Source organism: Jaculus jaculus, chromosome 6 (genome assembly GCF_020740685.1).
Source record: "Jaculus jaculus isolate mJacJac1 chromosome 6, mJacJac1.mat.Y.cur, whole genome shotgun sequence".
Classification (NCBI taxonomy): domain Eukaryota; kingdom Metazoa; phylum Chordata; class Mammalia; order Rodentia; family Dipodidae; genus Jaculus; species Jaculus jaculus.
Window position 1 is genome coordinate 128,451,505 of NC_059107.1, and position 16,209 is coordinate 128,467,713.

Genomic DNA, 16,209 nt, shown 5'->3' on the forward strand with positions numbered 1-16,209 from the left:
AGCTTCTCTTTTGCCTAAATAGTAGAGGAAGCTTCTCAAGGGAGTCCATGTTATTGGTCTCCATATGATTCTGACTTGGTTCCCAGCTCCAGTTATGGGTTCCTTTTCACTGAGTGGATCTCATAGCCAATCAGAGAGCCATTCGTTACCCACCTAGGCTAGGTGTCACTATTGCCCAGGTGCAGTGTCCCCTACTAGTACATAAGGTTGTTGGCCATTTTCCCCCACAGCTTATATAACACATTTGAGCACTGTATGGGCTAACCATCTGGAAAATGTCTTTCTTCCTGATTCCAGCTGGATCTTTCAGTGTTGATGTTTTATGTCAGCAGCATCTGATATCCTCAGCAATAGGGTCTTTTACCTCAGGTGGGTAATCAAGTGCTTTGACAGAAACCTATCTTGTTTTGGAGACCTCGTTGGTCTCTCTGATCAACTGCTCAGTGTGGGTTGTAACCAATTTCTAGTCATAGGAATTATAATCCAGAGACAAATGTTTTAGGGTTAGGCTTCATCTCACCCTCTCCAGGGCCCTTCTTAGCAGACAATCCCTGCATATTCCTATTGAGAGTTGTACCATTTTTAGTCAATCATCCAGGAGAAATTTTCTATGGAATGAATTTATTTTGGATTTAGTTTTATGTGTATCTTCCCCACTCCATTTGGCCTTTCCTGAAAAATTTCCTTCCCTATCTGACCCTTAACTTGCCTGTCAGGTATGAGTGCAACTCAAAGTGATCTAGGTTAGCAACCATAGATGAAGGAGACCATGAAACATTCATCTTTCTGTGCTTATGTCAGTTTGCTTAGTATGATCTGTTTCAAGGCTGTTCATTTTCTTTTTTCCCAAGTTTTATTTTTTATTATTGACAACTTCCATAATTATTGACAATAAATCATATTTCCCTCTGCCCTCTACTTTCCCCTTCACAACTCCACTCTCCATCATACCCACCCCCTATCAGTCTGTCTTTTATTTTGAAGTCATCTTTTCCCCCTATTATAATGGTCTTGTGTATGTAGTAGCAGGCACTGTGAGGTCATGGATATTCAGGTCATTTTGAGTCTGGAAGAGTGTATTGTAAGGAGCCCTACCCTTCCTTTGGCTCTTACATTCTTTCCACCACCTCTTTTGCAGTGGACCCTGAGCCTTGGAAGGTGTGATAGATATGTTTCAGTGCTGAGCACTCCTCTGTCACTTCTTCTCAGCACTATGTCACCTTTTGAGTCATACCAGAAGTCACCACCATCTGAAAAGAGAAGCTTCTTTAGGCAAAAGTGTGAGTAGCAGTAATATATGAGTATGAACATTAAGAAAAGTGCTCACCAGGCAGCTTAGTGAGCATTATAAGTACATTTAGTCAGATATCATCAGGCATTACATCCCTAGGGCTCATAACTTCCCTCATCATAGGTTTCAGGCATGTATTCTCTCACATGGAGCAGGCCTCCAGTCAAATTAGAAGGTGGTTGGTTCCCCCATAAAGACATGCCACTATTGCACTCATTAGCTCATTTGGCCTGGCTGGCCCAACTTAAGGCTTGCAGTGTCCACTGTTGTTTATCTCTGCTGATGACTTCTTTCTCTCCCATGGATGTGCATGTAGCATAGCTTTTTCCAGCTTTCTTTTATCTGATCTACAGGAAGGAGGTTTTCAGCTCAGTTCCGGCTTAATTTCTCCGTCACCTTGCAGCCCAAGTATGTGGAGTCTTCAACAATTGAGTCTTACCATATATTCCTGGTGGGAAACTGAGCCTTGGCAATGGCCTGTAATGTTTTGGATTCATCAGGGATCTTTCTGGATAGCAATTCACTGGACAGTATCCGATCCCTGGCACAGAAAATTTTCTAGTAACAATCTATGGCTTCTAGATGTACCATTGTCCAAAAAGTAGGTTTCCATATGACTTACTCATACCCTGTTAGATTTTAATTAATCCTTCCCCCACTCTTCCTTTACTCAATCTCTTCCCCACACCTCACTTAGGCCTTTGAACTCCCAGTAATCTGTTCTACTTACATATATACAATACCATCCCCTTAGGTCCATTCCTCTCCTCCCTCACTTATAGCCCCTTTCTAGTGTACTAGCCTCTGCTACTGAATTTTATTCCAATTCACATACAAATTTCATTGTAACATGTTTTTCTTACTGCTGAGTAGAATTCCATTGTATATATGTCCCACATCTTCATTGTCAAATCATCAAATCATGGGAATCTGGGTTGATTCCAGTTTTTAGCTATTGTCAATTGAGCAGCTATAGACATGGCTAAGCAATTATCTTGAAGAGTTGAGCCTATAAGTTGGTAGCCCTAATTTCATCTTTTTCAGGAGTATCCGTATTGATTTACATAGTGGTTGTACAAGTTTGCATCCCTACCTTCAGTGAAAGGGTTCCTCTTTCCCTATATCCTTACCAACATTTATTGTCTTTTGATTTATAATTGCTCCATTGACTGGAGTAAGGTGGAGTCTCATAGTGTTTTAATTTGCATTTTCCTGATGGCTAAGGATGCTGAAAATCTTCTTAAGTAAGTGTTAGCTATTTGTATTTCTTCCACTGAGAATTCCCTATTTAGCTTTCAGCCCCATTTTTTTTTTTAGTAGATTGTTTGATTGTTTTTTTTTTGTTGTTGTTGTTGTTTTGTTTAGTTTAGTTTCTTGATATTAGATAGTCTTGATCTAGATATTAGGCCCCCATCACTGGTATTTCTGGTGAAGATTTTCTCCTATTCTTTGGGTAGTTTGTTCACTCTGTTTATGGTGTGTTTGCTGTACAAATGCTGTTTAGCTTCATGCAACCCCACTAGTTGGATGACTTTAATTCATGAGCTATTGGAGATTTGTTCAGAAGTCTTTTCCCACTCCTATATCATGGAGAGTTACCTCTATATTTTCTTCCAGGAAATTAAGAGTTTCAGGTTTTATGTTGACATTTTTTTTTTTTCTATTTCGGGTTGATTTTTGTACATGGTAAGAGGAGTGGGTCTTGTTTGATTTTTCTATATGTAATTATCCAATTTGACTGGCACAATATTTTGAAGATGCTATACATTTTCCAGTAAATATTGTTGGCGCTTTTGTGAAAGATCAAGTGGCTACAGTTGCTTGAACTAAGGGCTTGGTCTTCAGTTCTGCTCCGTTGGTTCATATGTATGTTTTATGCCAGTATTATACTTTTTTTTTTTTTACTGTGTTATCAATGTTTTTAGACTCCCAATGATTTTTTTCTGTCTTATTTTCCTCCTCAGAGGTTCTTTCTTTCACTTGATTGACTCTGTTATTGAGGGCTTCTAGAGAGGCATTTAAAAGATGTATTTGATTTTCATTTTCTGCTGTGGTTTTCTTCATAATGTCCATCTCTCTTTTGAGGTCCAATTTCAGGTTGAGGTTTAATTTTCTTGATGCTTCCTGGAATTTGTTCTCACATTTGATCATGTCTTCATTAAGCTTAATTTGCTTGTTGTTGAGATCCTCTATTTGTTGACTCACCTTTGATTTGTTTATCTCTCTTTTGAGGTCTCTCTGGTTTTACGCAATTAAGTTAAGCCTAATGATGAAGGCTGTGTCCATTTCATTTATGTGATTTTATAGGTATTTTTTGGTGATTTGTTTCTAGTTCAGCAAGCCACTTGGTTAGGGCCATATAGCTTATTGTGCTTTCACTTTAGGATTCAATTTCTGTTATTTCCACTATGTTTTCATTGGAGACTTCTCTTGTGGGAGTAAGCATCTTTGGTGGAGATCTTTCAGTTTGTTGACTTTAATTTTTTTTTTGCATTGGGAGGTATAAAAGTTTTATTAAGGAGGAAGCAGATATTTGTCCTTGTAGGGTCTTCAGTGAGTGTCCTGTTTTAGGTTTGAACTGAATTCGAGTGGGTTGGGGTTATAGCCACAGATATGCAGGTTGTGGAGGTTGCATCTGTGCCAGCATCTTTGGGCTGGTGGCTAATAGGAGAGCTGATTTGGAAGTCCAGAATCTTTTTAGCTTGTGATCACAGCCATGCCTTGCCTGTGGGCTCAGGAGCAGTAGCCCTTTACCCCAATTCCATCACTAGACCCCAGCTGAGCAGGCTGTGGAGGTGCACAGATTTATCCTTGGGCTTGCCACATGCTCATGTGATCCCCATATGAGGCAGAAGTGAGGTGCCAAGGAGGAAGCTGGGGTGCCTGATGGGGCATGTGGGTGGTGGGAGTAGGGAGGAATATTGGATCTGGGTTTCACAGACCAGGCCTGACTGAGGGTTGGTGGAGGGTTACTGGGACAGAAATGTAGGAGTGTGGAGGTGGCCAGTCAAGCTGCCAGTTCTCAGGGTCCAAGCAGCAGGGGACCTGGGAACTGAGAGGTAAGGAACTAGGAGCTCAGGCATATTGGCTCCACAGGTGTGTACCCTACAGCACAGAGGAACCAGGAGTCAGGGAACCAGGATCCAGGGAAGGGGGAGTTCATGCCTACTCCAGCCTCACCTGTGGAGTGGCCATGCAGCCCCATATCAGCAGTAGGGGTACTGGAAGCCAGGGAACTGGGATGTCGGGAATTGGGAGCTGAAGCCTACTTACTCTGCAGCTTTTATATTTATAACAATGTTAGCAAATCTCTTATAATCCATGTCTTCAATGCCCTTTTTATTCAGTTGATTTGTATTACTGCTGAAGAAAGTATATTGCTAGAAATTAAGATGAAATATATATATATTTTACTATTGGAAATTAAGTTCTTTTCATCATTTCTAGGTTGTTGTTACGGAGCATTTTCAAGCAACTACATACATTTACGGGTAGGGTTATCAACTGAATCCAAAGACAGTTCTGAACAATTAATGAAGGTATATATTTAATATTTTGTTGAAAATATGCAGTATACACTTAAAATTTATGTTTTTCTCTTGTGCAAGATGTTGGTCACCTTGTTTTATGTTCACTGATTTGCAGATAAAATTTGATCATTTTAGAGCTGGAGAGTTGGCTGAGCAGTTAAGGTGTGTGCCTTCAAAGCTTAAAGATCTGTTTACTTTCTCAGGATCCATGCAAAGCCAGGTACACAAAATGGCACATGCATTTGGAGTTCATTTGTACTGAATGAAGACCCTGGAACACCCACATTCTTTCTATCTCTCTCTCTTCTTTCTCTCCTTGTTAATAAATAAATTAAAAATATATCTTGAAAAACCAAAAGAAAAAGATGATCATTTTACCCAATATTTATTTATTTGAGAGTGACAGACAGAGAGAGAAAGAGAGGGGGGAAGAGAAGGGGGGGGAGGAGGGAGGGAGGAAGGGAGGGAAGGAGAGAGAGAGAGAGGAAGGACCTCCAACCATTGCAAATGAACTCCCGATGCATGCACCCCCTTGTGCATCTGCTAATGTGGGTCCTTGGGAATCAAGCCGCCTCAAATTAGGGTCCTTACGCCTCAGGAATCAAGCCTCAAATCAGGGTCCTTAGTCTTCACAGGCAAGCACTTAACAGCTAAGCCATCTCTCTAGCCCAAGCAAATACTTTTTAGCTTTAGTGTTTATTCCAGCAAAATAATATAAAACTACTCAGATTACAGTTATTAAGAATAGTGACATGAGCCCTCAATATTTGAAAATTTAATGTTCTCATGCACAAGACATATAACTATGTTGTATTATATTATTTTTTGAGGAAACAGTGAATACATTCTATGTTTTTAACTTTGTTAGGAATGGCCTGTGTTCCAGTACAGAATAAACGATGTGTAGAAACTTTAGAAGATTTCATATTAATTTTAAAAAACAGATAATGGAAAAATTCCAAAACAATAAGACTAAAGGGATGCATAGCATATTACATAATTCAAAACCTCAGAAATGTGTTTCAGGGAAAAACTAGTACAATTTAACTTCTTAGATTGATTTCTTTGCCTCTTAAGTTATATATTGCATCTGACACTATTCCTACTCTATGAGAGTTATAATGTAACTTAAATTTTACATGTCTCTTTTTTTTCTTGTTTTTTGGTTTTTTGAGGTAGGGTCTCACTCTGGCCTAGGGTGACTGGGAATTCACTATGGAGTCTCAGGGTGGCCTCGAACTCATGTCAATCCTCCTACCTCTGCCTCCCGAGTGCTGGGTTTAAAGACATGCATCACCACACCCAGATTACATGTCTCTTTTTTGGTCTCTTCAGTGATGAGGTGTTGGGAGCCTCTGGGTATCTGGATATCTGATTTGGTAGGAGTTGATCTCCTTCACCCTTGTGCTGGTACCTGGTTCACCAAGAAAACAGCACCCTTGCTTGTTTTGCCAATTATTCTTAGTTTCAGCTGGGACCCTTTTGAGGTATGATGGGGTGATTCTCGTCTTAGGATATGTGTCTATCTGAAAAAGAAGCAGATTCTCCAACAGAGAGTAAAGTTAGCACTAGACAAATTGGATAACCCTTATTTTTTTTTTATAGAGAATTTAATAGGTGTAGGCCCTCTTGTAGCCCACCATTGGTGGTAGCTTGATAATGGAGAGTGGGCTCATGTTTGGATATGGTTCTGACTTGTTTCCCAGCTCCAGCTATGGGTCCTGTTCCACTGAGGGGATCAGTTAGCCAAATAAACAGAGGCATTTCTCCTACCCATAAATGTGGGTTAACTCCACAATGCATAACCTATATACCTCAACAAGGAGGGGCTGGGGGGCGGGTGGTTGGATGTGGATGAGCCTAACAATTGTGCCAACTTGACTGTATTCACTGAGTACAAAACTAATTAATAAAAAAGAATTAAAAAAATTCCATGTCTCTTTTCTTTGTGGAAAATCAAATTTGAAGTACTAATTCTGAGTTATACTGTTACTTCAATGGAGCCAGCCCTCATGTTTCCAACTAGTTGGTAGTGGAAATATTATAGAAAGTATTGATCAAAGTTATGACTTCGGCATAATTAAGGTTGAGATGAAAAATAGTTCTCTATGTTAACATACTGAATACATTAATAATTTATAAGTATAATCAAACACTGCAGGTAATAAAGATAAACATGGAACTTAGAAAATGCCTTGCAAATTGAAGGTGTTTGCTGGCAAAGCCTGCTGGCCCAGGTTCAATTCCTAAGCCAACCACATAATTATAGAAACATTTTGAAGTAGTCAAACAGAATAATTGAATATTGTAAATTAATAATAAAGACCAGTTACAGTTAATAAAAATATTAAAGGATAAAATACATGTGAAAGCACATTTTTACTCATAAGAAAAATAATTATTGATATTTCATATATGTACTCTGTGTGTGTGTAAGTCTTTGTTTTGCATAGGTAATGACGAATTGAACTCAGGCTGGCAGACTTTGCAAGCAGGTACCTGTATTCACTGAGCCAACTTTCCAGACCTATGAATGTATTTGAGAAAGGGTTCATATAAGTACAATTCTTTATAGATATGTGTTTTATAAAAATCTTAGTTTTACTATGTCTTTCTTGTTCTCTTTCATAATTTTTATTCTTTTAAAATCTCAGGTATTATCTGGAATAGAGAAAGAAGAATTTATGAGAAGGAAAACCCATTGTGCCAGGCCTGATTTGATTCCTCAGCCTGACCCTCAGGATATTACTGGCCCTCAGGAAGTAACTGACCCTCAGGATGTTCCTGACCCTCAAGATGTACTTGTTTTTGCAGGTGGGTTAGCCTTTGACTTTTTTGACTACTTTTATATGATTTAGTCCTAAGTAATTTTGTTTTTGGCACTTGTCTCAGTACATAGTTATGAAGCTGGAAAATAATTATGCCTATTTTGGGTTTTAGAGGTAGGGTTTTGCTTTAGTCCAGGCTGACCTGGAACTCACTATGTAGCCTCAGGGTGGCCTTGAACTCATGGTGATCCTCCTTCCTCTGCCTCCCAAGTGCTGGGATTGAAGGCATGTGCCACCATGCCTGGCTAGATATGCTTTTTAAATAATCACTTAACTACATGTTCTCATAGGTGTTTCCAAGGCTTCTAAGTTATTAACTTGATATCAATGTATCTTAACTTCTACTACATGGACATGACTGTCAATGATTTAGTTAATTTTCAGTTTTTTAAGTATCTCCTATTACTTACTACATATTAACACATGCACACATACACCAAATAATATTATTTTAATTTTAAGGCATATTTTAAAGCAGGTTATTTTATTTTTTTATTGACTACAGTGGGGAATGTCTCTGTGTATTCCGATATCCACGGTGGTATGGCTGTAGACATACATGCATTTTCATAAATCAAATTTTTGCATAGTACAGTTTAGCTTTGAAAATGTGTACATGTGATATCTTTGCTCTGACATTACTTTTATGTTAGATTATATCAGTTCTGATAGGCGTGGTTTTATGAATCATACATTTGTTCCTCTTCATGAATGCAGATGATTCCGATATGAATTTTGGATACTTTGAAGTAGAGGAAAGATGCAGGAAGTCGTTTGAAGCTTGGCAAGACAAACAAAAGGAGATAGAAGACAAAGAGAAAGAAACACTCAAGGCATGGGGCGATAGGGAAAGAGAGAAATTTCAAGAAGAAGAGGAAAAGAGACATTGCTGGATACAACAATTTGAACTTGAAAGGAAAAAATTAGAGGATATTCAGAAGGTACATTATTTCATTCACTTTTATGAGCATAACTGGCTCTGAAAAGTACTGGTCTGGATTATGATACAGTTTGAGATTATTCTATGGGTTTTTATCTTTTTTTCCCCAAGGATTTAAATTATTTATTTATAAGAGAGAGAGAGAGAGAGAGAGAGAGAGAGAGAGAGAGAGAGAGAGAGGGAGAGAATGGGTCTATCAAGGCCATGAGGTGTTAATTCCTAAATCTCCATCAGCTGGGAACCTAGCATTTAGAACACCTAAGTTTATGGGAGACACCTGAATCAAACCACCACATTCCTCCCCTGGTCCCCATAAACTGATGAACAGTCATGATGTAAAATGCAATGCATTCAGTCCAACTTTTAAATGACCCACGTTTGGCTTGGGTTTTTATCTCTTGGTACTGGAAACAACTAATGGTGAATGTCAATGCTGAACTACTCCAAAATAACTTCATGCTTTTATTTTTTTTATCAATTCAGTTTTCAATTTCATCAGTTCAATTTTCTTTTATCTCTAAAACATAAAAAAACCCTCAAAAATCATATGATCACTTTTATTATGTTTTGATTTACTGTGTTTTAACTCTACTTATAAGAGAAGCTTCTTAAAGAATAATGATTTTGTTACAACTATACTTTTTATCTCATATCTAGTCCTGTCTGAATAGGTTTTCTTCATGACAACTCCAGCAAGTGAAGTGAATATTTATGATCTGTCAATATTGTATTCTCAGGTCCTTTCTTGGCTTTGTTCTTATTTTGGATTCTGAAGTGTATTTTTTAAAAATGTTTTTGTTGTTTATTTTTATTTATTTGAGAGAGACAGACAGAGAGAAAGAGGCAGACAGAGAGCGAGAGAGAGAATGGGTGTACCAGGGCCTCCACTGCAGTTGAACTCGTGACACATGCACCACCTTGTGTGCATGTGTCACCTTCTGAACAAACATCAGCTGTGTGTCTGGCATCAGTGGGTTATGGTGAGCCAAAACTGGGTTCTTAGGTTTTGCAGACAAGTGCCTTAACAGCTAAGCCGTGTCTTCAGTCCCCTCAATTACTCTTTATACATTTTATTCCCCTGCTTAAGTACTGTCAAAGGGCCTCATAACTTACATAATATAATATTCAGATACATTTTCCACTTCTTTCTATATAGTCAGGTGGGAATTTATGAAGCATTTGCATCCATTTTCTCTGCACCTTCCTCCTGCCATTCAATGTGTTCTCACATGAGCAACCCCATGCTTACTCTGCTGGTATCTTTAGCTTCTCATTGGCTCTCTTTTGAAATGCATCTATAAATTAAGTATTTCATAAAAACATAGCTTCCATCATTTGTGTAATTCAAGATGCTCAATAAATACTAAATACCTGCTTTCGTCTTGAACATCTGGTCATTTTTAAGTACAATATTTTCCATGAAGCTTTTTATGATCATTGTAGTAGTCAGCCTCAGTTACTGGGATGAACCTCCAAACCAGGTATGGTTATGGGAAGAAGGGATTTATTGAAGCAGGGGGAGTTCTATAATGACAGAAGAAGCTGGTCTGCTTTTACAGGTCCATGCCAAGAGAAAAAAGCCACAAAACACCACCAAAAAGTAGGCACACACACTTTGGAACCCCAGGCTAAGCTCAGGCACTTTTCATATATTTAGACTGGAATTCCAAATATGCACACAGTGCCACCTCTGCCATCCAGGCGGCTGCAAATCTAAATTTCAAACTTTAGTAAAATCCTGCAGATATTGGGGACCATCCATTCAAACTACTACAGTCACCTACTTATAGTTCAGTTTACCATCTTGCTATGACACGTTATAGTTAAACTAATCATACTAAAGTTGTATAAGATTATTGTGTCCTAATATTAAAGGCATAAATTTTGATTAAGGGGATGCTACACTAATTTATGTTTATTATGTAGTCTTAAGTAAATATTTGCACATAAAAGCTTACTTGAAAGAAAATCATTACTGAAATAATTTATGCTATGAGATAAATGGTATCAGGTGGGAAGATCACCATTGTAATATAAAACATAAGTATCATTTTCAGTTTTTAAAAAGTATGTTTATTTGCACATGTGTGTGTATAGACATGCCAAGGTCTCTTGCTGCTGCAAATGGACACCAGATACTTGTGGCACTATTTGCATGTGATTTTGTGTGGATGCCAGATAATTGAACCTAGGTCTGCAAGCTTTGCAAGCAAGTGCCTTTAACCACTGAACAACCTCCTCAGGCCCTACTTGCAGCATTTGCAATTATAAAACAGTGCTTATGTCCAACATATTTGTTAGTGTGGAGAAACTTATACAGATAAATAAAATCTTAACTAGGTTATAATCATTTATATGGCCTTATAATGGGAACTCTAGAGGTTGTTTATATGATATTTTAGTTTGACACTAGATTTGATTCTAAAGTTTGTTTTTTTTTTTAATTTATTTATTTGAGAGCAACAGACACAGAGAGAAAGACAGATAGAGGGAGAGAGAGAGAATGGGCGCGCCAGGGCTTCCAGCCTCTGCAAACGAACTCCAGACGCGTGCGCCCCCTTGTGCATCTGGCTAACGTGGGACCTGGGGAACTGAGCCTCGAACTGGGGTCCTTAGGCTTCACAGGCAAGCGCTTAACGGCTAAGCCATCTCTCCAGCCCTAAAGTTTTTATTTCAGTATAAAAACTTATGTCTGTTGGCAGATTGAAATTATTGTAATTTATAATTATGGAATATAATAATCATATGTAATTAACAGAATCTTTGATAGTTGAATATAATAATATTCCATCATGATTCTCTGTTCAGCAAGAGCAGGACAAAATGAATGATGAACTCCAGAGAGAAGAGGAACTGTGGAAAGAAAAATCTAGACAGCACGAGGTATGCATTGTTTTGAATCAAAGTATTGTTATTTCTCCATTTGAATTGAATTGCTATGCTTGAAAGGGGCATTTTTAAGATCATGTTGCCTCTTTGCAGTGGAATTTATTACAGCATTAAAATTTTATTACTGGAAATGCTTCTTGAAATAGAATGTCCTAAAATAAAAATTGTTTGATATGTTGATAAGTTTTATCTTTATAAGGTGGGCGTGGGGGCGCATGACTTTAATCCCACACTTGGGAGGCAGAGGTAGGAGGATCACTGTGAGCCCAAGGCCACCCTGAGACTCCATAGTGAATTCCAGGTCAGTTTGGGCTAGAGTGAGACCCTACCTCGAAAAACCAAAAAAAAACAAACAAACAAAAACAACAAAAAAAACCAACCAACCAAACAAACAAAAAAAACCTATCTTTATAAATTAGAAGTCGTAAATATGAACTCGTTAGGAACATTTTATAGCATTTAAGTATTGCTATAAAATGATACTGTATTTATTGAAATCAATTATTTATAACTATTTTGAATTGAAAATGATTTTAATAATAATTTTTAAATTATTTTACTTACAGATTTATATGAATTTTTTATTGTCATTTCACTTAAAATTTCTTATTACAACTTAATTTTTTTCTTTACATATAGTGCTTTAATTTAGTTTATTTTGACAATATTATACATATGTATTGTATTTGAACACATCCCATCTGTTATCTTCTCTTATTCCCATTCATCTCTTGCCAAACCCAATTAAAGCCCAAGGATCACAATAAATGTCAAAGTAATATTATTTAAGTACAAACATAAACTAGGCACACTATTCCATAAACCTGTTATCCATATAAACATATAAATATCTTTCTTTATACTTCCTTTGAGCCTTTACTTTATTACTCATGGATAAAAAGCATTTTCTTTAATTATTTTAAATTTTGTTTATTTGAGAGCAATAGACAGAGGGAGAAAGGCAGAGAGAGAGAGAGAGAGAGAGAGAGAGAGAGAGAGAGAGAGAGAGCACGCGCGCGCGCGCGAATGGGTGCTCCAGGGCCTCCAGCCTCTGCAAAGGAACTCCAGACACATGCGCCCTATTGTGCATCTTACTGAAGTGGGTCCTGGGGAATTGAGCCTAGAACCAGGGTCCGTAGGCTTCACAGGCAAGTGCTTAACTGCTAAACCATCTCTCCAGCCTGACAAAAGTATTTTCATTGAATTGAATAGTTTCACTTATTTTCTTATTTATTTATTTTTATTGAGCTCTTCCATAAGTATACACAATAAACCATGGTAATTCCCTTCCTCCCCACTTTCCCTTTGTAACTTCCCTCACCATCATACCCCCTCCCATCTAAATCAATCTCTCTTTTATTTGGATGTCATCATCTTTTCCTCCAATTATGATAGACTTGTGTAGGTATTGTCAGGCACTGTGAGGTCATGAATATCCAGGCCATTTTGTTTCTGGAAGAGTGCATTGGAAGCTGTTCTACCCTTCCTCTGGCTCTTATGTTCTTTCTGCCACCTTATCTGCAATGGACCCTGAACCATGGAAGGTATGATAGAGATGTTCCATTGTTGAACACTCCTCTGTCACTTCATCTCAACACTATGACCTCTGAGCCATCCCAAGATCACTACCATCTGAAAAGAGAAGCTTCTCTAACCAAAAGTGAGAGTAGCATTAATACATGGGTATGAACAGTAAGAGAAGTGCTTACCAGCCAGTTTGGTGAGCGCAGTATATACATTTAGCCAGACACCAGCAGACGTTACGCCCCTCAGGCTCATAACTTCCCCCATCATAGATTTTCTGCATCAGGCATGTATTCCCTCCCATGGAGTGGGCCTCCAGTTCAATTAGAGAGCAGTTGGTTTCCCCCATAACAGACATGTCACTATTGCACCCATTGGCTCATTTGGCCTGGCTGGCCAAATTTAAGACTTGCGGTGTTCACTATTTTGTGATTTCTCTCTCTTATGGAACTATATGCAGCATAGCTTTTTCCAGTTTTCTGTCGGCTGGTCTACACAGAGGACTTTTTCAGCTCAGTTCCAGCAGGATGTCTCAGTGATCTTGCAACCCAAGTATGTGAAGTCTTCAGCAATAGGGTCTTACCACCTTTGGTAATGACGTGTAATGTTTTGAGGGGCATTAGGGACCTCCCTTGACAACAACTCACAGGAAGTTATCCCAGCCCTGGCACTGAAAGTTTTTTAGTAACAATTTATGGCTTCTGAGTGTTCCATTGTCCAAAAAAAAGTGGGTTTCAATGTGACTTATTCATACCATCTTAGATTTTTTTTTTTAATTTTTATTAACATTTTCCATGATTATAAAATATATCCCATGGTAATTCCCTCCCTTCCCACCCCCACACTTTCCCGTTTGAAATTCCATTCTCAATCATATTACCTCCCCATTACAATCATTGTAATTACATATATACAATATCAACCTATTAAGTATCCTCCTCCCTTCCTTTCTCCACCCTTTATGTCTCCTTTTCAACTTACTGGCCTCTGCTACTAAGTATTTTCATTCTCACACAGAAGCCCAGTCATCTGTAGCTAGGATCCCCATATGAGGGAGAACATGTGGCGCTTGGCTTTCTGGGCCTGGGTTACCTGACTTAGTATAATACTTTCCAGGTCCATCCATTTTTCTGCAAATTTCATAACTTCATTTTTCTTTACCGCTGAGTAGAACTCCATTGTATAAATGTACCACATCTTCATTATCCACTCATACCATCTTAGATTTTGATTAGCCCTCCCCCCACCTTTTCTTTACTCAGTCTCCTCCCCTGACCTCAGTTAAACCTTTCCACTCCTATCACTCTGTTCTACTTACATATATACAATACCATCCTCTTAATTCCCCTTTCCTCCCTTTTGTAGACATGTGAATACATAATTTTATTAGGATGAATAAAAGGAAAAAAGAGAGTTATAGCTAACAGATATGACATCCAAATGTTGAAATTAGTGGAACCATTGGAATACCCATGATTATTATCAAGTAACAAAATAAAGAGTTAGGTGGCCAATAGCAGAATTTTGGTTTATCTGACCACTATATATCAAAAGTAAATATATGATGAGTGGAGAAATCAGAGCTCTGGAATTTTAAAGACCCTAATGAGCAAAGGAGTCATTTTTTTTTTTTTGTACTGTTTTCCTTCTTCCTTCATTTCAGTTTTAAAGTCAGATATTGGTTTTATTTTCATTCTGTTGTAGGTAGTATGTATTTTTCTTCTAAGTCATTTTGCTTCTAAGTCTTTCCTTTTTTCTTCCTGTGTCCTAAATTTCAGTGATTACAGTATTAAATTCCTAGGTCTGATTTTCTTAGTAGCTATTCTATTAGGGGATAAATGATGAAGTTGCTTTACAAAAGCAATCTGAAGGGTTAATGACGTGGTTCAGTTGCTAGAGTGCTTGCCTAAGCTGCACAAAGCATTGAGTTTCATTTCACCACTGAATAAACCTCGTCACGATAGTGCAGACTGGTCATCTCAGTAGTCAGGAAGTGGAGGACCAGGAGTTCAAGGTCATTATTTACCTGTAGAGTAGGATCAAAGTGAGCTTAGAGTACATGAAACCCTGCCTCATAGATAATAAATAAATATCGTCTTAACAATTTGTAATCTTGCCCATTGTCTCTGCTGTATTCTGTTTCTGTTCTGTCAAGACTATTTTCAGAATATATCCAATCTTTTCACTATGTGCCCATACCTATTACATTTCATGTCCTCATTTCTGCCTTTCCTATTTTCTTGTCCTTTCTATGCATTTGTGTTGGACATTTGCTGTTGAACTCTCTTCTGTTTTACTACTTCTCTCACCTGCTGTGTTCAATACTTAGTCATCATACCCATACACAGATTTTTAATATTCAAATTTTTTTAAAATATAGATAAAACATTCACCTGTTACCTCATGATAAATCAAATTTTGTTATCACCTACCTATTTATTTTGTTATTGGATAATAATCATGAGTATTCTGATGGTTCCACTACTGTGTATGGTGGGGGGTGGGGTGAGTGGGGTGTGGGTGTTTTATACGTACGTGCTTTAACCACTGAGCATTCTCTGCAATGCTTAGGAACATTTTCCTATTATTGTTTTTCTTCTTTTTTTTTTATTAGTTATGTACATGGTGTGTATACAATCATGTTGGCACCCTCGTTAGCCTCCTCCCTGTCCTGCCCCCTTCAAAGGGATCCTACTCATTTGGGAATATGGGCCATGCATTGTAGGGTTAGCTGTTAGTTATGGGTAAGAGGCAGTGTCTGTGCATAATGACCTAACTTATGGCTCTAACAGTCTTTTTGCCCCCTCTTCCGCAAATTTCCCTGAGCCATGTTAGGTTCATTTTAGATCTATTCAGTGATTGATTAAGTCTCGGGAGCCTCTGTGTCTCTGGATATCTGGTTTGGTAGGAGTTGAGTGTTCTCTGTGTCTATCTCCTTCACCCTTGTGCTGGGACCAGGTTCACCATGAAAACAGCACTTGTTGGGCTGGAGAGATGGCTTAGCGGTTAAGCGCTTGCCTGTGAAGCCTAAGGACCCCGGTTCGAGGCTCGGATCCCCAGGTCCCACGTTAGCCAGATGCACAAGGGGGTGCACGCGTCTGGAGTTCGTTTGCAGAGGCTGGAAGCCCTGGCACGCCCATTCTCTCTCTCTCCCTCTATCTGTCTTTCTCTCTGTGTCTGTCGCTCTCAAATAAATAAATAAATGAA

General features: G+C 38.3%; 1 protein-coding gene across 1 annotated transcript in view; it reads left to right on the forward strand.

Annotated features, from left to right (window-relative positions):
- Lrriq1 (leucine rich repeats and IQ motif containing 1) overlaps positions 1-16,209 on the forward strand; it is a 196,072-nt gene that overhangs the window by 13,184 nt on the left and 166,679 nt on the right. Inside the window, 4 exon segments of the mRNA XM_045152249.1 lie at positions 4,739-4,830; positions 7,476-7,635; positions 8,367-8,590; positions 11,398-11,472. Of these exon segments, the coding sequence (XP_045008184.1) occupies positions 4,739-4,830; positions 7,476-7,635; positions 8,367-8,590; positions 11,398-11,472 (551 nt within the window).